General features: G+C 47.1%; 1 protein-coding gene across 2 annotated transcripts in view; it reads left to right on the top strand.

Annotated features, from left to right (window-relative positions):
• The window catches only part of VASH2 (vasohibin 2), a 31366-nt gene extending 13420 nt beyond the window's left edge, over positions 1–17946 (top strand). Inside the window, exons 5-9 of one of the 2 annotated variants that reach the window (XM_033144794.1) lie at positions 2273–2347; positions 5873–6254; positions 6810–6925; positions 8209–8247; positions 17179–17946. In XM_033144794.1, the coding sequence (XP_033000685.1) occupies positions 2273–2347; positions 5873–6254; positions 6810–6925; positions 8209–8247; positions 17179–17251 (685 nt within the window). In that variant the 3' untranslated portion in view covers positions 17252–17946. The remainder of the gene's footprint in view (positions 1–2272; positions 2348–5872; positions 6255–6809; positions 6926–8208; positions 8248–17178) is intronic. The other variant, XM_033144795.1, reaches the window with a different exon arrangement.
• Positions 17947–23004: the final 5058 nt, after the last annotated feature.

Genomic DNA, 23004 nt, shown 5'->3' with positions numbered 1-23004 from the left:
CCTTATGAGGAATGGTTGAGGGAATTGGGTATGTTTAGCCTGGTAAGGAGGAAACTGAGAGCAGCTATGACAGCCCTCTCCAAATATCTAAAGGCAGGGGTCAGCAAACTTTTTCAGCAGGGGGCCAGTCCACTGTCCCTCAGACCTTGCAGGGGGCCGGACTATATTTTGAAAAAAAAAAATGAACAAATTCCTATGCCCCACAAATAACCCAGACATGCATTTTAAATAAAAGCACACATTCTACTCATGTAAAAACACCAGGCAGGCCCCACAAATAACCCAGAGATGCATTTTAAATAAAAGGACACATGTAAAAACACGCTTATTCCTGGACCGTCTGCGGGCAGGATTTAGAAGGCGATTGGGCCCTATGTGGCCCCTGGGCCTTAGTTTGCCTACCCATGATCTAAAGCGCTGTCACCTGGGAAATGGAGCAAGCTTGGTTTCTACTGCTGTGGAGGGAGGACCCAAACCAATGGCTTGAAGTTAGAAGAAAGGAGATTCCGGCTAAACCTCAGGAAGAACTTTCTGACAGTAAGCGCTGTTTCGCAATGGAACACTCCTTTCTTGAAGGTTTTTAAACAGAGGTTGGGTGGCCATCTGCCATGGATGCTTTAGCTGAGATTCCTGCATTGCAGGGGGTTGGACTAGATGACCCTCAGGGTGCTTTCCAACTTTACAGTTCTATGATGCTATGAAAAGAGGGAATTGCTATTTTATGCCTGGAAAGTGGCACTCTGGTGAACGGGAATGTTCCTTCCTGCACTACAGCAACTATGCTACAGCCACTGGTGTGAATGGAATCCAGAGGGATGAACATAAGGCAAAAGTGCAACGTGCAGAAAGTCAATTGCAATTCAGCTTGCAGTGAAAGAGCAATGTTTATGAGCACCAGGAAACTGCCCATCTGGAAGCAGACAAGGTTCAGCAGGCAACCCACAGAGACATCAAGTCAGAATTGCAGGGCTATAATTAACCTATGAGTATAAAAAGAATCTTGCTGGGAAAAGCCCTTCTAATGTAGCAACTGGAGCACTTTGGGAATTGTTCTAATTTTTATTGTGTCTGAAATTTGTTTATCCGCAGGAGTTCTGGTGTGCTACTTTAACAAACAAACAGTCAGGAGAAAGTCTCCATTAGGAATGAAACTGACTAGACCAGAAAGGAGTGAAACATAGGAAATGGTCTAGCCAGCCCTATACTGTCTACACCTGAATGTTTTTTTGCAGCCCGAGGTCTACATTACTTTCTGGGCAGCCTGGGCAGAGCAAGGAATGCAAATGTTACCTTTGCAACACAGCTGCCCTCCTTTGGCCAAAGAGAGCAGCAGATCCCCAGTAGCGGAGCTTCATGCTCCGGCACGGGGGTGGTGGTGGTGGAGAGCAGGCGGGGGGCAGGGCTGGCGTGCATCCTGGGGGCGGGGCGCTCTGCCTGCGGGGGTGGGGTGCCCAGCACTGGCGTGGGAGCAGCCGCAATGGCACCCTGCTGGGATCACACTGCCGGGGGTGGTACGCTCCCCCTGCACTCCTCTTTGAGGACACGAAGCCTGTTATCACTGCAAAGTGCGAGGCTCTTGTGGACTACAAGGGTGCGCCCTGCAAAAAGGCACTTGCCACACTGAGAAAGGCCCAGCAGATTGCCAGACAATGTGCCAGTGTCTATTGGCTAAAGCTTTGCACAGTAGGCTGACCTCTAAACACCCACCCACCCCACCGAATTTATCCAGACAAGCAAGAGGCATCATCGGAATTCAGGGACACATCTCAGCCAGGCAAAAGCATTCAGGGTGTAAAGCAGCAGTGGTGAGGGGGCTGGCCTGGGAACTGTTCAGAGGGCCTGAAAGAGAGGATTGTAGGGTCACATTTGGCCCACAGACCTGGGGGTTCTTCACCCCGGTCATTTCTTTGTCAGAGGGCAAATGGGCAAATTTAGCAGGGGATCAAATACTCCCCCCCCTCACTGTACTTATGTGGAACTAAGTCATGATGAGGAATTAGTAAAGCAGTATAAAACAGGCTGCCCGCTCCACAAGACTCCTCCACAACTCAGTTAGGTTTGTGCAGTCGTGAAGTCATCAGTGCCAAATCAAGCTGTTCTTAACATTGTTTTCTTCTGAAATAAAAAGTCTGTGTGCAGCTTCCCAGTGTGAAAACATCAGTTGCTTTCTCTGAGTGACTATAGTACATGGCCACAGATTTCAGGCACAATGATTCTTGGTCCAGCATTTGTGTAAATGATTTGTTTTCTTTTTCCTCCCCTGCTTTCGTAGGTTAATGGAATCGGCAAAAGAAATGACCAGGGAATCTTTACCTATCAAATGCCTTGAAGCAGTTATCCTGGGGATGTATCCTTTTATCTACAAGTTCTTTGCTCAGATCTGTTGTTGTTGTTAATATAATGGTAACCTACACCAGCCAAAGGTGAGTTAAAACAGAGCTAGTTTGGGGAAAATGCATCCTTCCAGATGTTGCTGGACTACAGTTAACCATTGGCCATGGGGCTGATGGGAACTGAAGTCCAACAACATCTGGTCTACACATCTGGGAGGCAGAGGATTGTTGGAAGCTTGACTCCTTTTCAACATGCTTTGAAACATCCCCATTGGCCTGGTTTACTTAGATTACCTAGGAGCACAGGGTTCATTTTAAAATAAAGCAGGAAATTGTGATGGCAGACTCAGGCTTTTCACATCAGTCACTTTGTCACAAATCTATTTCCCCAAAATATGGCATGGTCCAGTATAAATCCACCACTCAGTGCCAGGGTCATAAGTAGGTTGGCCTCCACCAAGGGTGAAGTCTCTGGGGTGGAGCCCCCCACAAAAATTGCACGTTTCCACCCTGGCTTGGTGTCACAGCATCCCTGAGGGGCCCTTCCCCAGTCGGCCGGCAGTGCTATTAGCTCCTTGTCAAGGTCAATACACTATTATTACACCCATAACATGTTGCAGGATATATCCACCAAAACGCACCACTCTGGAGGGGCCCCTAGTCAGCAAGAAATTAGCACTCCCCTCCTTTCTGAATGTCAAGATCATGACTGAGCTTCCTGAGTCCCTCTCCTTCTGTGGAAATAAGATACAGGCAGTAATAACCTCATTACACTGACAGGCCTCGCTGCTGCTTGCGTTCGGGGCAGGATCACGCCAAAGCAGCAGTGCTTAAAAATATGGGAGCTTCCCAGCGCCAAGCAGATTACTGAGTTGTCATTTTAATCAGGTCTCTTGACAGCTTGCACTGTCAGCTTTTACAAGTGATTTTCCTCCTCCTCCTTCTTTTTTTTATAAAAAAGATCACTTCTGTAATCTCTTTGTGTGTCAAATTAGGTTTTAGAGCACCCTCTTCCTGCTTAGAAGCCTCTTGAAGTTTTGTGAGGCGGTGAGTTGAAGCACTCAATTCACTGCAAGATCCAGGGTTGGTTGAAGGTACAGCTCATGAGTCCTTATCAGGAAACCCCCACCCCCACCCCCACCCCCCACTCAGGATATCAGACTCTCAGTAAACAGAGCAGGGGAGATTATATGGGTTGCCTGGCTGGAGATTTCCAAAGGAATCCAGACAGCTTCCTCTCCTCATCTGCTTGTTTGGCCCGCCAAAGGTAAAAAAGGTAAAGAACCCTTGACAGTTAAGTCCAGTCGTGAACGACTCTGGGGTTGCGGCGCTCATCTCGCTTTACTGGCTGAGGGAGCAGACGTTTGTCTGCAGACAGTTTTTCCGGGTCATGTGGCTAGCATGACTAAGCTGCTTTTGGTGAAACCAGAGCAGCGCACGGAAATGCCGTTTACCTTCCCGCCGGAGCGGTACCTATTTATTATCTACTTGCATTTTGACGTACTTTGGAACTGCTAGGTTGGCAGGAGGTGGGACCGAGCCACGGGAGCTCACCCCGTCGCGGGGATTCGAACCGCCGACCTTACGATTGGCAAGCCATTTCAGTTAGACAAAGCCTATTGTTGTTGTTTTTCATTTTGCAAAGGCGTTTTGCAATGTTGGGAGTGATTGAAATGCTTTAGCTCCTGAGGTCATTTTTTTTGTCTCCTTGGATTGTACCTTGAGTGTCATAATTATCCAGACCCTCAGCTGGGATAATTACTTGGGGAAGTAGTGTGTGGGTGAAAAGAGGTTTTGCAGAGTGTTTTAACAGTACAATCCTTCCTGAACAAATATACATGGATGTTAAAAGGCTCTGGGTTCCCTGGGATTTGCTCTCTACGAAATCCATTTAAGACTGCAGCCCAGTCATCTTGATAACTTTGAATTCTAAAAAGATGAATAGAGCTTCAGATCAGAATTGGAGACTCATAGAAGCCGCATTCAAAAGGGAACAGTTCCTTTACAAACCCCTTTGAGGTTAAAGGCAGATACTGTAGTAGTTTACAGAGGTTGCATACAGACCGTGCTTTTAAAGCAAACATGCCCCACAGAATCCTGGGAACTGTAGTTCACCCCTCACAGGTCCCAGCATCCTTGACAAACTACAGTTCCCAGGATTCTTTGGGTGGTGATGGAATGTGCTTTAAACATATGCCATGTGCAGCTGAGGATTAAAAGTGGTTTGGCAAGGACAATGGAACCACACTATACACATAAAGGACCCACACTATGCTTGTGCCTGTGTCTTGTTTTAGACTGTTGTGATATTCTACTTTAAATGGTTGTAATGCACCACGGGACCTTTCAGGCAGGTAATACATAGAAAATAATAATAATTTTAATAAATAATATTTTGTCCCACAGCTTCTGTTAAACTGTTCTTGCAGGTTTCATTTTTACTGTTTCATACTTTTATAAAGCCTGTTTAAGCAGAGGTGAAAGAACTACCTGTGAGGGACAATCCTTTTCTTGAAACTGTTTTCCACACTCCATTAACCAACTGGTTCAAAGTGTTTCCAATTAGGTTGGAGAACATAAATCTCTCAGAACTGATGGAGTGATTGCTGCTCTTGAGATCCAGCTGAACATTTTGTGCTTTATAGAACAAACACCATCTTTATAAACTTCCTTCCTTATTTTCACTTTACGTATGCAGTGATCTTGAGTCCTTTCAGCAGAAGGCTAGGGGCGACTCAAGCGTTTTGGCAACTGAGGTATAAAGCCCAATTACTGACCCCTCATATACCCGGTAGTTATAAACTGAGTCATACCACCTCTTTAATGGTGGTTAAGATTTGCTGCCAAACTGCCTAAATTGGTTGCCTTGTAGAAGGTAATTGGCTCCATTACACACACATTTCATGTATTGTAGAAGATCACAGGTTCAATCTCTGACATACCCACTTAAAAGGATCTTCGATAGTAGTGCTTGGAAAACCCTTGTGTCTTGGTGGGAGAGGCATTGCTAATTGGAATAGATAATATAGGGCTAGAATGACCAATGGTTGGATTCAGATGTCACAATAAAACATGGCTTATCGTGACAGGAACAAGCCTAGGAAAGCACTGGCATTATACACTCCTCTCCTTTCCTTTCTTCTCTCCACCATCGCAGCAACACAGAGGAGTTTTAAAGCTTTCACTTCTGTTTTTATTCTAACTACAGTTTGTAATGTCATCTGACACAAGCCACCTACAAGCCGTGGGTTATGAAGATGGATTGTTTCAACAAAACACAGTTGAGAGGTGAACCATCGTTTGGATGTAATGCTAAACTGTGGTTACCTGAAATGGCTTCTGATCTCTTGGTCACAGTAGGAGGGAGAGTGTATGAGCTCAAGGCTCACCTAGGTTTGTTCCTACTGCAACAAACCATAGTTGATCATGATGTCTGAACACGGTACAGTATATGCAAATGTTATATGTGTATCATATGCAGCATGGAAAACATTTCTCTCAACAGAGGGTCTTTGTTGCCTTGACGGTAGCCTTGCCAGATACTTAACTAATGGGCAGCCTTCAGTGGAACGATTCCCAATCAGTTTTAAATCCCACTTCTCAGGGAACAATTTTCATCATGTGGTGCTTGGAATTTATTTCAATGGTCGATATGGATCTCTGGGCATGAGCAGAAGATCAGAGCTGATGGACAAACCTTTGATTTTCCGAACTCTGAGTGACCTCATCTTTGAATTTGAAGACTCCTACAAAAAGTATTTACACTCTGTGAAAAAAGTGAAAATTGGATTGTATGTCCCCCATGAACCACACAGCTTTCAGCCCATCGAATGGAGGCAGTTGGTGCTCAACGTGTCAAAGATGGTGAGGTCAGAGATAAGGAAGGAGCTGGAGAAATATGCCAGAGATATGAGAATGAAGGTATGTGCCCATTTTGTGCGATGCCTAGAGATGGTGTGTGTGCAAGGGAGCAAGAGAGAGGCAATCACATATAAAACAATTTTAAGATCCACTGACGACAATGAAGTATATAAAACCAATTTCATATCTACTACAGATACTGACTAGAACAACAATCTGCACTTAGAAGGCTTCTTGAAGCAGGAAAGTCTTCAACAGATCCCTAAAATACACCATATTTTATGGTGTATAAATGCTGAATGATAGCCCTCCTTTAAGTCTTTATATTAAGGTGATCCACCAAAAAGAGCACAACTAAAACAAATAAGCAGAGTCCATAGAAGGCTGCGGAGACAAGCTGAATCACATGCCAGCAGCAGATACATTCAGAAGAACCCAGAAATACCCCATTGTCTTTGTCAGAGTACCAATCTATAACAGAATGGAGAAGAAAACCTTCAGCTGTGTTAAACCATAATGCAGTTTCATAAATGAAAGGTGCACTTTCTCTCCTATCCAACAATGAACTGCTTGCAAGGGAAAACTTTTCTTAACCCACCCATTTCCCTCTTTCAGATTTTGAAGCCCGCAAGTGCCCATTCTCCAGCCAAGCAGAGAACACGGGGGAAGTCCCTCTCCCCCCGAAGAAGACAAACCAGCCCTCAGAGGCGGCCCTGCCGAAGAGACAAATCGTGAGTATAGTCATGCTGAGTTTTGCACTGTTGATTGGGTCAGATATTTGTGGTGAATATGACCTCCAATGCTTTTCAGGCTATATTCTGACCTGGGAAGCCCTGAGCCGCCTTGGAAACTTCTCAGGTGTCCTCAAACAGAAGTAGTGGTAGAAAAATCTTTGCTGGAAGACGGCTTGCCTATTAATTAAGATTTAAAATGCATTGCTTGCCTTCCTCCCATAATGGATTTCATGTTGAAAAACTCAGGTGGTTTCCCATCCTAGCACTGAATGGCTGAACTTCAGCAAGTTTGCTTTATCCTATACATTCAGACCAAACCTCTCCTCTACAACATGCAAATCCAGAGGGGCAGGGAGGACTACATTTTAGGGACTACGTGGGCAGAAGTTAGACTTGGTTCTGCTGATGGATCTCTAGGGAATTAGCTGTAGATCAGAAAGAGTTTCTGAGTCCCAGTCATATACTAGCAATGAGCTCAGATACTGAGGGATTTATTGTCCCGCATTTCTGCCCCACCTTGCTTCCATCATTGAACCCAAGGCAGGTTCTGACCAGGCCTGGATATGTTTAGCTTCAGCAAGGTGGTGGCCTCATAGCCTGACTGATGACTATGTAGCTAAAGCATGGTTGCTGACAAATTAGGAGGCATCAGCCTGCTTGGGTGCACTCCAAGGTTTGCTAGAGTCATATATATGAAAAACCTAGGAGGCAAGTGCCCTTCCCAAAACAGTCCAGTGAGGACTCAACATGCTCAGTGGCCGCAGAATGTGAAGCGTCTGTTGCGGGTGGAAAATTGGGGACATGTGTGAGGGCGAATGGAATGGAGTTTCCTGGATGGTTGAAACAATGAATGGGTGCATTCCACACCACCATTTTGTTGCTGTTCTGAGTTGTTTTATAATAGCAACAACAAAAAGCCCCCCCTCCACACACACACCGCAATGTTCCACAGTAGACAGATCTTCTGAAAACCAAACTTGACTGAACACCAGACTTGGTTGCAACTTAATGCTTTTCTTCAGTGGTGCCCGAAGTTGAAGCTGCTTGAGTTTAGTTACACTTCAGACCTAACATAATTTAATTGTCATAGAGAGAGAGAGAAGAGATGAAGATTGAAATTTCAGCCCTGTGCATAATCACTTGGGAGTAAGGCCTACTGAAAAGAATGGGCCTTACTTCTAAGTGTACATGCCTGGGACTGCGCTGAATGTAGCACATGTAGTGGATTTAAAGCAAAAATATGCATCCCACAGCAGATTCTGCTTTCTTGATCTTTTTAGGCAGAAACTGAATCCTATCCAACGGACTGGAGTCTTCAGGTATCACGTGACATCACAGGTTTTCATAGTGATAATGTTCAGAGGTTTGGAAGAAAGAGGAAATCAGATGTAGCCTTAATTTATAAGACTAAAAATGCCAGGCAGCTTGTCTTGAAGTTGTACCCTCTGACTTAAAAACCCTTATCGCTGCTTTCTCTGGAACTGGAGTCAGCACCTGACATCCTTGGTTAACTGCCAAGGCCTATGGCTGATGCCAGTCCTGGGCCCCCTTGAATTATTTTTCAGGCCCAGCGCTTCAGGCAGAGCCAGGCTGCCAGATTTAGCCATGTTCCAATTTCCCACAATGCACCTGACCTAGCATTGTTCTAGAAAACTGAAAGGGTGACTAGACCCAGCTGGCTAGTAGCCTACTTAGAGCATTGCCACCACAGCCAGGTATGCCCACTGTTAAAGGCAATGCCTTTAGAGCAATGCCATAGCTATGCGGGGGGAGGGGGAGGGCTAGCCTGTTTTTATTTGACCTGTGTGAGGCCTCCAGAGGGGTGCCACTGAGGGTCCCAACCTGTGTGTGTGTGCGTGCGTGCAAATGCACACGGTGTGCGTTTGCCAAACCGGGTCTTTGACCGAGGTGAAATAAAGCCTAGTTTCGCCCCTGCCTCAGATGAGCTTTTTCGTGTGCATGCACACTTCTTCAGATCCTTGGGGTTTGATAGGGCCTTTGCAGAGGTGAGAAGAAGACATTCTGTATGTGCTTAAAGGCTCCCTTCTTACAGTTTACACCATATGTTTCAGGTCTAAGGCACTGGATTGAAATGACTCTTGAACGGGAGGCAGAGTGCCTTTGAGGGATTTGGGGCATGCCAAAGCGGGTTCTGTACAAGGCTGTGCAAGTTGAAGTGGGCAACCCTGAAGCACTTTGTGGTGCTTTGGCGATCCAGACATTTAAAAAATGCCGTGTGCAAGTTAAAATGTATCTCTTAAGTTTACAATGCAAGGGCAATGTCAGGGTACAGGGGCTTTGCAAGAGGAAAACTTATTCTTCCATTATGTATTAATGATATTTTTAACCAGCTGATCCCTTAAACCCAACAGCAATCTACACTTAGAATTGTTTCTTAGAATTAGAATTTCCAGCACACCCAAAGCAGCAGTGGAGTAACATCCCCAAATGCCTGGGGGCATATTTCAACCTACACTGAAACGTTAGCAATGCTGGGGCTGGTCATATTTCAGGGGACACCTGAAGAACGCCAGGTTGCAGAAGGCTGGCTTATTGTGATGCGATTGAGCCACACTAAGCCTCAGCCTTGCCCACTCTCCGCTGCCCCTCTTCTAGTCTGATGAGGCTTTCCTTGCAAGTTGGTTTATTTCAAAGCTGTATCAAAGTGAACACCAGGCCATGCTGGAGGAGGAGGCAAAAGGGAAAGGGAAACTGTATAAGCCTGGGACTCACTGAGGTTTGTTCCGGCCCTTCCGTGTCTTGTTAAACGATGGTTTAGAATGACATCTGAATGTGTCCGTCAGGTCCACCATGTGCATGATAGTTGCATTTTAAGTAAGTCTGCGGAGGGGGCCTCTTTGCAGTTTCTTAACAGCGAAAAGTGTCACTAGACTGTCTCTCTAAATATACCCCAATGTTCCTTGCAGCTGTTGAATTAACCACACGCTTCTATTTCCCCCACGAATTCATACTATCGCCGCACCACCAGCATTCTTGGGGGCCTCTCGGTAGGAGTGCCTGGCCTCATTTAGTGTCTGGATAATTATAGTTGTCAGAGGTTGCAAATCTCTTTGCGAGCTCCTTCTTCCTGCATCATTGCGCCTACTTTAGGGGGGTATTTTAATCTCCCTGTTTCCGTGGCTGTTTCAACAGTTGCTAGGGTGGCACAAGTGTTCAAGGGGGAGGTGTGTGTTTGACTAAGATGTGTCAGCTGAGCAGGCCTCTCTGGAGCACCAACTGCTGAGCCAAACGCCAGGTGCACTGTTGCTAGCTCCTTTCCCGCTTTTAGATTTCCCCCAGGACAGGGGCAAGGGAAATTGAAATCCATCCCTCGGCATGCTCATGGTTTGCAGCACTTCTGGCCCTCAGGTAAAGTGAGGGGCTGCTTGGCTCTTGCTGGTCAGCAGCAGGGTCAGAACTCCAGAATAGTGTGTGACTTATTTCAGCCTTTGTGAACCTGGGGCGCAACTCCCAACAGCAGCTCTCTAAATGTTCCTGGACTACAGTTCCCATCATTCCTGACCATCAGCCGTACTGGTTGGGGCTGATGGTAGTTGTAGTCCAAAACAGCTAGAGCAATGTTTCCTGAACTCCCATCATCCCTAGCTAGCAGGACCAGTAGTCAGGGATGATGGGAATTGTAGTCCCTGAACAGCTGGAGACTCAAATTTGGGACACACTGAGCTAGAGGGTGAAGACTGTTCTAGTTCTTAGAAGCAAACACGACAGCATCCTATGGCGTATTTAAAGTTTTAATACAGTTTTGGAGTAGGATGAGCTTAAGGACCGTGAGCGAGGATGGGGAACCTGTGGCCTTGTAAAATGTTTTTGGGGACTTCAGCTCCCATCTGTCACACTAGCCAGTTGGGCCCATGGCGAGGGGTGGTGGGAACTGGAGTCCAACATCTGGAGGGTTCCCCACTTTTGCAGAGATGGTCAAAAGGTCCATTTCACCCAGAATTCTGCTTTTGACGGCGGCCAGCGAAATGCCTCTGGGAGACTCATAAGGGGACTCTGAAGGCAGCAGTTCAGTAGTGTTGTGATTTACATGAAAGCCCACCAATTGGCTCTGTGCAAATCCGGCTTCTGTGAAAGCTAGAAAAAATAGTTCTCCCCTAGTTTCATTTGAGCATGAAAGCTGTACAAGTGTTTAAAAGGTACTGAGTACACTGGACTTGCCACTCGAATGATAAACTTCTCAACGTAGCCTGTGATTTTCTGTCTACACCCCAACCAAAAGGAAGTGAAAGTAGACCCAACCATGTTTGTTTTTGCTCACTTTCATCTCATTCCCCTCTTACACATCCTCTCTCTTTCTGTTCTTCCCCTTTGAAATGTGTAAGCTCCTTGGAGCAGGGATCTAGTGCTCTTGGAGGCAGCAATGCATCTGAATACCAGTTGCTGGAAGCAGCAGGAAGGGAGAGTGTTCTTGTGCTTGGACCACTGTGAGAATAGGATGTTGGGCTACTGTAGATAGATGGGCCATTGGCCTTATCCAGCAAGCTCTTCTTGTGTTCTTATGTTATAAGCCAGGCTTCCTCAGATGTTTTGAGACTACAATTCTCACCATCCCTGACCACTGGTCCTGCTAGCTAGGGGTGATGGGAGTTGTAGTCCCAACACATCTGGAGGGCCGAGTTTGAGGAAGCCTGTTATAAGCCAAATCCCATAATGGGGCTAGATTTTAATTTCCGGATACCTGATATATCAGAGTGGCTTCAAATTCCTAATTGGATGGTAATCATTTTCAAGCTGCCTCCTTCAGGCCCCTTAACCCAGAGGGAAAGTCCTTTAAATGTAATGGGATTACTCTAGCAAAATTAATTAGGAGGGTGCTGTTTCAACTCCTGGTTCCCCTCACCGAGGCAGCTAAAATAATGAATGTCTACCAAGGTTGCTTTGCCTCCTTGTTTATGAATTTTTTTACTTGGGCATGCTAATTAAATCTGATCAAGTGACAAGGTAGGAAACAGGCCCTCAGTCAGCACTTTACCCGCCTTCCCCTGGGCTGCATAATTTCATTGGCAAGGGCCGAATAAAAGACTTGGCATTCCCCACAGGGAGGCTTCACCTTCTTAATGGAGAGCTGTGATTAGTCAATGCCTTTTGTCAACAATTAGATTACGTAAGCCTCTGGGGGGGGGGCAACAGTCACTTTACCATTTTTTGAAAATCCAAGTACAAAACACGGTAAGCCTCTTTCCAGATACTTTTGTAGCAAAGGGGGCTTGGGGAAGCCTTTTATGCCCCTTCTTTGTCTCTGGCTGCCAGACAGCCCTGTAGGAAGCCAGCTACACCTTCTGGCCTTATCTGGTAGTTGCTGCCAACACCGCCTTGTGAACCCACAGACTCTTCCCTGCCTCCCCATGCAAGGAGGGACCTGGGGTTGCCCAATTAATGACTAGATCTTAGGACCCTGCACCAGCACATCTTGCAATTCCAGCCAATCTATATATATAAAATGCAAGTGTCTCTGCGTCCAGTCCGTGTGTCTCTGGGTTTGCGCAACTGAGCATGTGCCCCAGGGACACAGGGATTGGAGCAGAGAGACACGAGCAGCGTCGGCAGTTCAAGCGGGGCGGTTTAAATGGAATGCCGGCGCTGCAGAGGACGAGGGGCAGCCGAAGAGGGCGGTCACGCTGCTGCTCCCGCCGCTACAAGGAGAGCCGGTTGCTGCTGACCCCCCTCCTGCCCCGTTGGCCTGCATGGCGCTGCTGCCTCTCCTCCACCCCGCCCCCCCACCCGCTAAAGCACGCTTTGGCAGGGGGGTGGGGGCGGGGGGGGGCAAGCAGGGCTTCTCCGTTAAAGCGGAGAAGCCCTGCTTGCCTCTCCTCCACCCCCCGACCACCCGCTAAAGCAGGCTTTGGCAGGGGGTGGGGGGCGGGGGGGCAAGCAGGGCTTCTCCGTTAAAGCGGAGAAGCCCTGCTTGCCTCTCCTCCACCCCCGACCACCCGCTAAAGCAGGCTTTGGCAGGGGGGTGGGGGCGGGGGGGGGCAAGCAGGGCTTCTCCGTTAAAGCGGAGAAGCCCTGCTTGCCTCTCCTCCACCCCCCCACCACCCGCTAAAGCAGGCTTTGGCAGGGGGGTGGGGGCGGGGGGGGGCAAGCAGGGCTTCTCCGTTAAAGCGGAGAAGCCCTGCTTGCCTCTCCTCCACCCCCCCCCACCACCCGCTAAAGCAGGCTTTGGCAGGGGGGTGGGGGTGGGGGCGGGGGGGGGCAAGCAGGGCTTCTCCGTTAAAGCGGAGAAGCCCTGCTTGCCTCTCCTCCACCCCCCGACCACCCGCTAAAGCAGGCTTTGGCAGGGGGGTGGGGGGCGGGGGGGCAAGCAGGGCTTCTCCGTTAAAGCGGAGAAGCCCTGCTTGCCTCTCCTCCACCCCCCCACCACCCGCTAAAGCAGGCTTTGGCAGGGGGTGGGGGCGGGAGGGGCAAGCAGGGCTTCTCCGTTAAAGCGGAGAAGCCCTGCTTGCCTCTCCTCCACCCCCCCACCACCCACTAAAGCAGGCTTTGGCAGGGGGGTGGGGTGGGGCGCCAGCCCCCTCCACATATATTCTAGCGCCCGTTTTTTTAACGGGCTTAAACCACTAGTACTTTATAATTTACTCAGGGTGTCCTTGCTCTGCAGCAGCTTCCTGGTCTTTACCAACGTTGATATTGAATTCCAAGTTGTAAAGACCCACATCTCATTCTCTCCGAGACTGGAGTTACCTACTGGTCTTGTAACACCTCTGATGCTAAACTCTGGGCTCCTCTACACTTCATCCTGTCCCGCTGCTTTCCCCTGGGGGAAACCACTCTTTAGCACTCAGTCAGAGCAAACAACCATTTGGGTTTTATCTGGATTGATGTTTGCTCCTGTTTAGCACTAAAGAGCAGGAGGATGCATGAAAAAGCACCTGCAGCCGCTAGGTTACTGTGCGTGTCAGCTGACAGGGAGGCTGAGCAGACTAAACAGAGCCCTGCTGTGCCTCCAGTCTCCTTGGGGCTTTCTCTACCCTCTTTGGGCTGTGGGGAGAGTCTCCTTGTGAGCCATGAAGACTCTCCAGCTCTCCCCCACCAAATAGAATTGATCTATTTACAGTGGTACCTTGGGTTAAGAACTTAATTTGTTCTGGAGGTCCGTTCTTAACTTGAAACTGTTCTTAACCTGAGGTACCACTTTAGCTAATGGGGCCTCCTGCTGCCGCTGTGCCGCCGCGCGATTTCTGTTCTCATCCTGAAGCAAAGTTCTTAACCCGAGGTACTATTTCTGGGTTAGCGGAGCCTGTAACCTGAAGCATTTGTAACCTGAAGCGCCTGTAACCCAAGGTACCACTGTATTTATTTCCTGGTGCCACGAGTGTATGTGGTCATATGCAAGTCAATAGCGCATAAGTGGGGGGGGGGATGCCTGTACAGTCTAAACCACTGAGCCTAGGGCTTGCTGATTGGAAGGTCGGCGGTTCGAATCCCCACAACGGGGTGAGCTCCTGTTGTTCGGTCCCAGCTCCTGCTAACCTAGCAGTTCGAAAGCATGTTAAAGTGCAAGTAGATAAATAGGTACCTCTCCGGCGGGAAGGTAAACGCCATTTCCATGCACTGCTCTGGTTTCTCCAGAAGCGACTTGGTCATGCTGGCCATATGACCCGGAAAAACTGTCTGTGGATAAACGTTGGCTCCCTCGGCCAGTAAAGCGAGATGAGCGCCGCAACCCCAGAGTCGTTCGCGACTGGACTTAACTGTCAGGGGTCCTTTACCTTTACCTTTTTAATGCTTGATGGTGTTATATACCGAGCACAAGAGGAGACTGCTGGATCAAGCCCATCTAGTCCGACATCCTGTTTTCACAGCGGCCAAGCAGATGCCCATGCAAGAACATGAGTGCAGCAGCACTCTGCCCACCTGCGATTCCCATCAACTGGTATTCTGGCTGTGGAAATAAAAGGTTGCTGCCACTTTGTCCAACATGGAGTGAGACAATTTAGTACGGCAACTTCGATTGCTTGAGGCTTGGTACCTGTGTACCTGTCGACTAGCAACAGGAACGGCTGAAGGTGGGGATACAGGAGACCTCTCGTGAACTGGGAGCCATTGGCTTCCGTTCTGTTTTCAGTCTCTGTGTTCTGATTTAACTCCTCGACTTCGTGGTTATAAAACCAGGCAACGTTCTTCCGTTATTAATCTTGAGAACTGGAAGTAACAGCAGCCTCCAGCTGCAGCTGCTTGGGAAATGTCACTTAGCAGAATCGATTACCTTCACATTTGATTCCAAGTGAAGTTTTGGAAATGCATGCTTTGGGAGTGCGACAGCAAAGTGAGCTTCTGCTTAGATTGGGTTTGTTATGGAAGGTGGAAAATACGTTCCCCCCACCCCAATCTTCTTTGCTGCAATTTGACTGGAAGCTATTGCATGTCTAGGGATGATGACCCTGTGTTTTTCCTGATGGAAATTTTTACAAACAGGGTGGGAGAACCTTGGCCCGCTGTTGGACTCTAGCTTCCATTGCCTCAACCAGCATGGCCAATGGTTTCTCTCCTCTCCTGATTTACAACGTCAGTGCCTATCTGACAAGTTGTGTGCATGTGATTGTTATTACTATATATACCTATTTATAATCTCATACGAGAAGGATACATCACATATGCAACTCATGCATCAACGTTGTGCAAGTGCAATTGAAATAAGGCATTTAAAACTTCCTATGGGGTGCCATTTGGTCTAGGGCTTTGTGCTCAAATCCTGCTTGCAGTTTCCCCATAGGCATCTTGTTAGGCCACTGCAGGAACAGGATGCAGGAGTGGATGATATAATTGTACAGTTGGAAGGGACCCCAAGGGTCAACTTCTCCAACCCCCTGCAATGCAGGAATCTCATCAAAAGCATCTAAGACAGAAGGCAATCCAACCTCTGCTTTTAAAACCTCCAAGGAAGGAGAGTCCACCACCTCCCGAGGGAGTCTGTTCCACTGTCAAACAGCTCTTACTGTCAGAAAGTTCTTCCTGATGTTTACTCGGAATCTCCTTTCCTGTAGAGGGACACGGGTGGCACTGTGGGTTAAACCACAGAGCCTAGGGCTTGCCTATCAGAAGGTTGGTGGTTCGAATCCCCGCGATGGGGTGAGCTCCCGTTGCTCGGTCCCAGCTCCTGTCAACCTAGCAGTTCAAAAGCATGTGAAAGTGCAAGTAGATAAATAGGTACCGCTCTGGCGGGAAGGTGAACAGCGTTTCCGTGTGCTGCTGTGGTTCGCCAGAAGCGGCTTAGTCATGCTGGCCACATGATCCGGAAGCTGTACGCCAGCTCCCTCGGCCAATAAAGTGAGATGAGCTCTGCAACCCCAGAGTCATCCGCGACTGGACCTAATGGTCAGGGGTCCCTTTACCTTTACCTTTCTTGTAACTTGACTCTGTTGGTTCGAGTTACCTACCCTCTGGAGCAGGAAAAAACAAATTTGCTTCATCGTCCATGTGACAGCCCTTGAGATGTTTCATAGAACCTTAGAGTTGGAAGGGACCCAAGGGTCGTGTAGACCAACCTCCTGCAATGCAGGAATCTCAGCTACAGCATCCATGACAGATGGCCATCCAACCTCTGCTTAAAAATGATAGCCATTTGAAGATGGCTATCATATCTCCTCATATCCAAGCTAAACATACCCAAGATAAGCCATTGGGTTGATACAGAAGACTCCTTATGTTCTTATTAATACCCAAAGCTGCCATTATAATCCACTCCCACTGTGAGATGCTGTTTGGTAGAAATGTCACAGATGCAGAGCATCCTGTTAAGATTGGTCAGGGATGATGGGAGTTGTAGTCCAACAACAATAAAATCAGCTGGAGAGCACCACACTGGCTACCTCAGATTTAGGTGGACACGATAGCTTCCTGCTGGTGTTATAGGCTGGAAGACCACATGAGCACTCTCACATTAATAAATAACTTGGTGATGCTTGGTGTTTAGGAATGGCGGTAACATTACTCACCGCCTGAAAACACCACCACCATACATTTAAAGTACTCGTGTACCACTTTAGGAGTCATGGAGAGAATCCTGGGAACTCTAGTTTGTTATAGGTACTGAAAATTGTAGAGCTGAAAGGTCACCTCTTCATTGAAAATAAAAATTAACGACTGTTAAAACGGAATAAGAGTGTTTTAAATGTTTGGTGTGGATATGACTTTCAGATACAACTCTGAAACGCTGTTGGTAGTGGTCTCATCCTAGGGAAAACTAATCATATGCTTTTGAACATCTCCTCTCTCCTTCTTGATTCTAGGCCCGCTGCGCTGGATAAGAAAGTGGGCGAGCTCTCAACACTGAACGATGTCGGCTACCAGCTCCGCATCTGACAAAGCCGGAAGCCAAACGAGACAGCTTCCAGGGTGCTTCTTCCTGAATTTTACCCTGCGATCTGTGGACAAAGGGGTGGAAAGAGGGAGCTGCGACTATTTATTATGAACACAAGGATTTTATTTAAGATCCTAGGAATTAGGGGTCCTAGTAGTGACAGTGGTGGGTTTTTTATTTTTATGTTTTATTTTTCAATTTGTGAAGTGGGAATCAAGGAAAAGGGGGAACGGGGAAAACTTGTTTTTTTGTCTACAATAATGTTGTTACTCTCCAACAAGCTGGAAAGGGGAGAGGTGATGTGGTTGTGTGGCTTTGGTCCCCCCCCCCCCCCGGTCTGGATTGAAATAATTGTTTCCGTAGTGGCTGTTTTGCATTGGAGCTCGGAGCGTTGTGTGGTGTCTGTCGGGTTTTAGAAACTGGCGACGATGAAAGTATATCCCCCCCCTCCCGGCAGTGTCGGAAAGGGCTGGGGTGTGGTCGGTTGCTTGCGAGTCAAAGGAAGCCATAGTCCAGCGGGAACTTTCGTTGCACGACTTCCATTGGAATTAATGGGATCTGAGCAAACCCCCCTCCCCATTTCAGTGGAGCTCAATGGAAGAGGAAGAGGCCAGCAGGCTAATTTGTCTCTCCGGTCTGTTGTTTAAATGTGACATTCAGCAATAAAAACAACAAGAGCAGCAGTCCGGAAAAGTTATGCGAGTGGGTTTTTCCTCTCTTCAGAATATCAATATTACCTCAAGAATCTTGACAATAGATATGCAAAGCTGACAGTATTTTGGTTTTATAATGGATTTGTACTGTGTCCCCAGCTTTTCTGGTAGCAGAGCATTCACTGGGCCCTTTCTGACCCCACCTCTTCCGCCTTACTCCCCCCCGTATGTGCATGTGTGTGACAAAAGAAAGTATCATGATATGCAAGGGTTCTCTTAAGAGCTCTGAAGTCTTACAATTATTCTGTTAAGGATGCAGCTATCTGTTGAAGCAATTGTTTGCCTACCATAAGGGTAGCCAATGTGGTGACCTTCAGATGTTCGTTGACCATTTGCCATGCTTGGCTGGGCCTGGTGGGACTTGCAGTCCAGACACACCTGGAGAGCATCATGCTGACTTCACCTGCCTAACAAATGACTGATATCTGGTGTTGTTGTTTTTAAGTTTTCAAAATATTTTGTGTCAGGCTATGCAGGGGCAGCCAATGTAGTCGTGCCCTCCAGATGTTGTTGGACTACAATGCCCATCAGCCCCAGTCAGCAGAGCCAATGGTCAAGGATGATGGGAGTTGTAGTCCAAGGATGCCTGGAGGGCACCAAACGTTGGCTATCCTTGGTCTTTAAGCACAAGTGGAATGGCCCAGCGGTTCTGGTGCATATCTGCGAGCTGTCAGGTTTGCGTTTTGCTCTGTGCATGCAGGTGGTGGCCCACTTTCTTCTCTGCAATGGTGAGTCCTCTGCGCATGTGATGAGAATTCCCCATTATGCTTGGGGAGCATTCCCAAGGGAGAAAAGACTAGGGTGTCCGGCTTGTGCCACAGAGCCCTAGGGACCTTTGGATCATGCCGAAGAACCATAGATGGCTATTTTGTACAGATGAGCCTTCTAGTAACAGTCATATCAGGTATGTGTGTTGAACATTCTTAAAAATAATTTCAGAATCTATGGGCTTCCCTCAAGAATGTACTCTTCTTCCTCTGTTTGTATGCCTATAATGTTATTATTAATAATAATTGTCTTCAAAAGGGTGGACACTTCCAAGCTGATGATGTCTTGGCATCTTATATTAAGATCAGACATCCTGTATGCAGTTATGGCCAAAGTGTTAGGGGAAAACAGCCATCTGTATGGAGTGCAGTCAGAGAAAAATGAATGAGGGAAGAAACCCCTGGCCAAGGAATTGTCTTTTAGAATGCAGCTTGCATTTGGACAAATTATTTTTTTCCCTTCTTATTGGGGTTCGGAGAGGAGCAGGCTGCTGGATGACTCTTTGGCCTGATGCAGAATAACACCCTTGGTCTTTTAAACACAGTTAAGAGATCTGTGGCTTCAGTCCAATACAGCCTTCCCTGGAATAAGCCCCGTGGAATTTCATGGATCTTTCTTCTGAGATGACGTGTCTTAAATTTGCATTGTCCTCAAACCCTATGCATACTGACTTGGAGATAAATCCCAAGTTCAGGATTGCAGCCTATGAGCAGGGCACTCTCTGGCAAACTCTCTTCCTTTCTCACCTTTCCTCTTGGATTTAATTATTTAAGGGAAAACTGCTTGCAAAAATGTGTATCTTAGCCAAACAGCACACACAAAAATTTGCGCCAAAATGCTAGTGAATTTTTATGAGGATTTCCCCTGAAAAGCAATCCAAACTGTAGGAATGTGGAGAACTGAATTTAAGTTTGGGAAAATGAGAAAGGGAGAACCAGAACGGATGCATTTTTCCATCCCTAATGCTGTGCGCTGATCTGGTTCGCCAGAAGCGGTTTGGTCATGCTGGCCACATGACCTGGAAGCTGTACGCCGGCTCCCTTGGCCAGTAAAGCGAGATGAGCTCCACAACCCCAGAGTCGTCCATGACTGGACCTAACGGTCAGGGGTCCCTTTACCTTTAATGTGGAACCAGGAGCCTGGTGTCAAGGGAAAGGAGGGAGAGCAATTGACCTAAAGAAGGGATGAAGTGGTGGAAAGAAGCATGCCAGCTTTTACCCTCCTCCAGTTCTCTTAACTAAGGCTAAGAAATCAGCAGTGATATCTCTGCACCAGATCTATGTGATCACGGAAGAATCTCACATTATTATTATTATTATTATTATTATTATTATTATTATTATTCGAGGAAATGGCCAGGTGTGTCAAAGGGTCTCACCGCAGTGTAGCCCCTGCTGAGAGCCAGCGGGTGGAAGGGAGAGGCTCTGTGGACTTCTTGCTTTGTGACTGTATTCCTGAAAAGCCTAGCCTTCCTCATTCAGATGTCTTGGACTACAACTCCCATCAGCCTCATCCAGCATGGCCTGTGACCAAGGACGATGGGAATTGTAGCCCAGGAAGATCTGGAGAGCATCCATGGATAAGGGCTGCCTTAGCTTCATTGGGCGTTCACACCAATGTGTGTAGGCTAAAAGTGGAGAGTGGGCAGGGGTGTGCACATGTGTCCTGCCCCCAGCACCCCCACATGCTCATGCATGCCCTGCCCCCAACATGCTGGCCTGGGCGAGCTCCGCATGAGATCTTCCCACGTTCTCCAAGCATGCTTAGAAGATCCATTCAGATCCTCCATCTCAACACAGAAGTTCTGAAGTGGACTTTGTGTGCTTGGGGAAGGCTGGAGCATGGCTTAGGTGCTCATCCTCCTGCCCGAATTCTCGTTTTTTAGCCCACACCCTTTCACCCTAAATGCCTGAAGAGGACTGCTGTCGAAAATCTAAAGGACAGATTTTTTCCAATAAGTGTTAAGTACCACTGAGGGCTGATTAATGTGACACTTTTCTTATTGCAGTGATTTTTTTAACAGTGAAATGCACATAGTGTTTGGATTTTAAAATAAAATAAAGAGGCTGTGTGTCATACGGAGAGCTGGTTCACATGATTAAATGAGCCAAGCTATGGCTTAGTGAGACCACCTGAGTGTGGGGGCTACTGGAGGAGTTTGCTGTTCTTTGGGCCTTTTTTTTACGATCATGCTGTGCCGAGGACAAATATGCCAGAGCTCATGGTTAGCAAGGCATGAACTTAACCATGGGTCCCTGTTTCGACGATGTGCTGCAACCAACACTGGTTTAGCTCAGCACAACAGTGGAAGACCAGGAAGCAGATCGGGTGCAAGCTTCTCTTGAGACCCCCATGCTTGTCTGGGCTTGCTAAGCCATAGTGTGGCTTACTGTGCTGTGGGAACCAAGTCCCATTCTGAGTCTGGATTTCCTCTCTGTTTTTTTCTAAAGTACTATAATGTATGTCTCTAATATATGTGAAGTGTTTGGGGCATGATCCATCATGAACTTTACTTGCATTCGTTCTTGAGATGAACACACCATTCAGGGTTTGCACCATCCATTTGAAGTACGTTCAGCACACACGGACCCCCTTCCCCAAAGAATCCTAGGAACTGTAGTTTTACTCTCATTGAGATTTGGTTCCCAAAACCCTTAATAAACCAGTTTCCTGGGATTTATGGGGTGGAAGCTATGTGTTTTAAATGTGTGTTGGTTCTGCTTTATTTGTATGGTGTGAATCTGGATTTAGCCCCACTCCCCCCCCCCCCCCGGTCCTGGTCCAAACCTCCCAATGAAACTTTTCTAATGTGGATGAATTATTTTGTATCTGGGCGTCATTTTCCTTACGTACAGATGAATCCTATTCTATCACAACACATACCTGCAATTTTGAAAACTTAGTAACTGTGATTTCAATGACTAGGTTTCTATTGCCATAATTTTTTGTCAAATGCTGTTCTAGGTGAGAAATGTGCATGGTATCTTTTTCTTTTTCTGTTTTTCTCATCATTTGTATGTTTAGTGCAGCATGGAACTTTAATAAAATATCTTGGAAGTCTTGGGTTTTTTATAGCCTCTTGTGATTTTTTTTTTTTTAAAAAGAAACCCAACTTATCCCAAAGTGACAGAATTTGATGATTAATGTTGGCTATGGGACACCAAATGGTCCTGATGCAGCTGAGCGTGTGCTGTGGTTCCCCCCCCCTTTTTTAATGCAGTAATTGTGCCAAGTATTTTATTTATTTATTAAATTTCTATCCCGCCCTTCCTCCCAAAGGAGCCCAGAGCTGCAAACACAAAAAACATTAAAACAATACAACAGGAAGAGGAACTAAATCCAGCTCTCCAACCAGGTGATCAGTGGGGTTACTGCTTTTTAAAGAAAGGCTCTTTCTTTAAAAGAAAGGGGAAGCCCTCTAGCTGTGGTTTGGACTACAACTTCCATCAACCCCAGCAAGGCCAATGGTCAGGGATGATAGGAGTTGTAGTCCAACAAAATCAGTGGGCCAGTTTCCTATCCAAGAGACCCAGCAGCAGGATTGAAAACATATGCATAGCTCTTGTTGCATGTAAGGTGTGGGGAACCTCTGGCCCTCCAGATATTCTGGGACTCCAGCTCCCCTTAGGCCCAGCCTGCGAGGCCAGGTGTGTCAGGGATTATGAGAGTTGTAGTCCAACAAATAGAGCTGGGCAATAGATTGGTATATCATCCAAAACTAGTTTGAAACCCATATTGTGATAACGGTTTCATAATTTTTGACCTGGCGATGTGGGAAAAACCATGAACGAATGCAGCTCTCCCCTGCCTCATGCAGGAGGCAGTGAATCACAAGAGCAGGCGCCTCAGCCAAAATCACGATGCAGGAAAAACCTTGAAGCCAGCCAGTGCCTCTACATAGCTCCATCCTTATTTCAGACACTGTGGTATATCACGACGTTTAGCTGGTGATACACAGTCATGGGGAAAAGAAAGTATACCCAATAGTAACCATCACCTGTTCTTTAGCAGGTCTTAAAATTAGGAAAAACAAGCTCAGATGAACACCACTACATGACATATTACATTGTGTCATGCTCTTATGCTTCGGTCTCCTTGCGGGCTTCCCACAAGCATCTGTTCGGCTATGGTGACAACAGGATGCAAGACTAGATGGGCCATTGGCCTGATCCAGCAGACTCTTCTTACTTTCTTATCCCACCTGAAACCCTGGAGAGCCATGTAGACAATATTGAGCTAGACAAGCCAATGGTCTGACTTTCTATATGGCTGCT

Source organism: Lacerta agilis, chromosome 3 (genome assembly GCF_009819535.1).
Source record: "Lacerta agilis isolate rLacAgi1 chromosome 3, rLacAgi1.pri, whole genome shotgun sequence".
Taxonomy (NCBI): domain Eukaryota; kingdom Metazoa; phylum Chordata; class Lepidosauria; order Squamata; family Lacertidae; genus Lacerta; species Lacerta agilis.
Note: the sequence above shows the minus strand (reverse complement) of the source record. Positions and strands in the feature narration are given on the sequence as shown.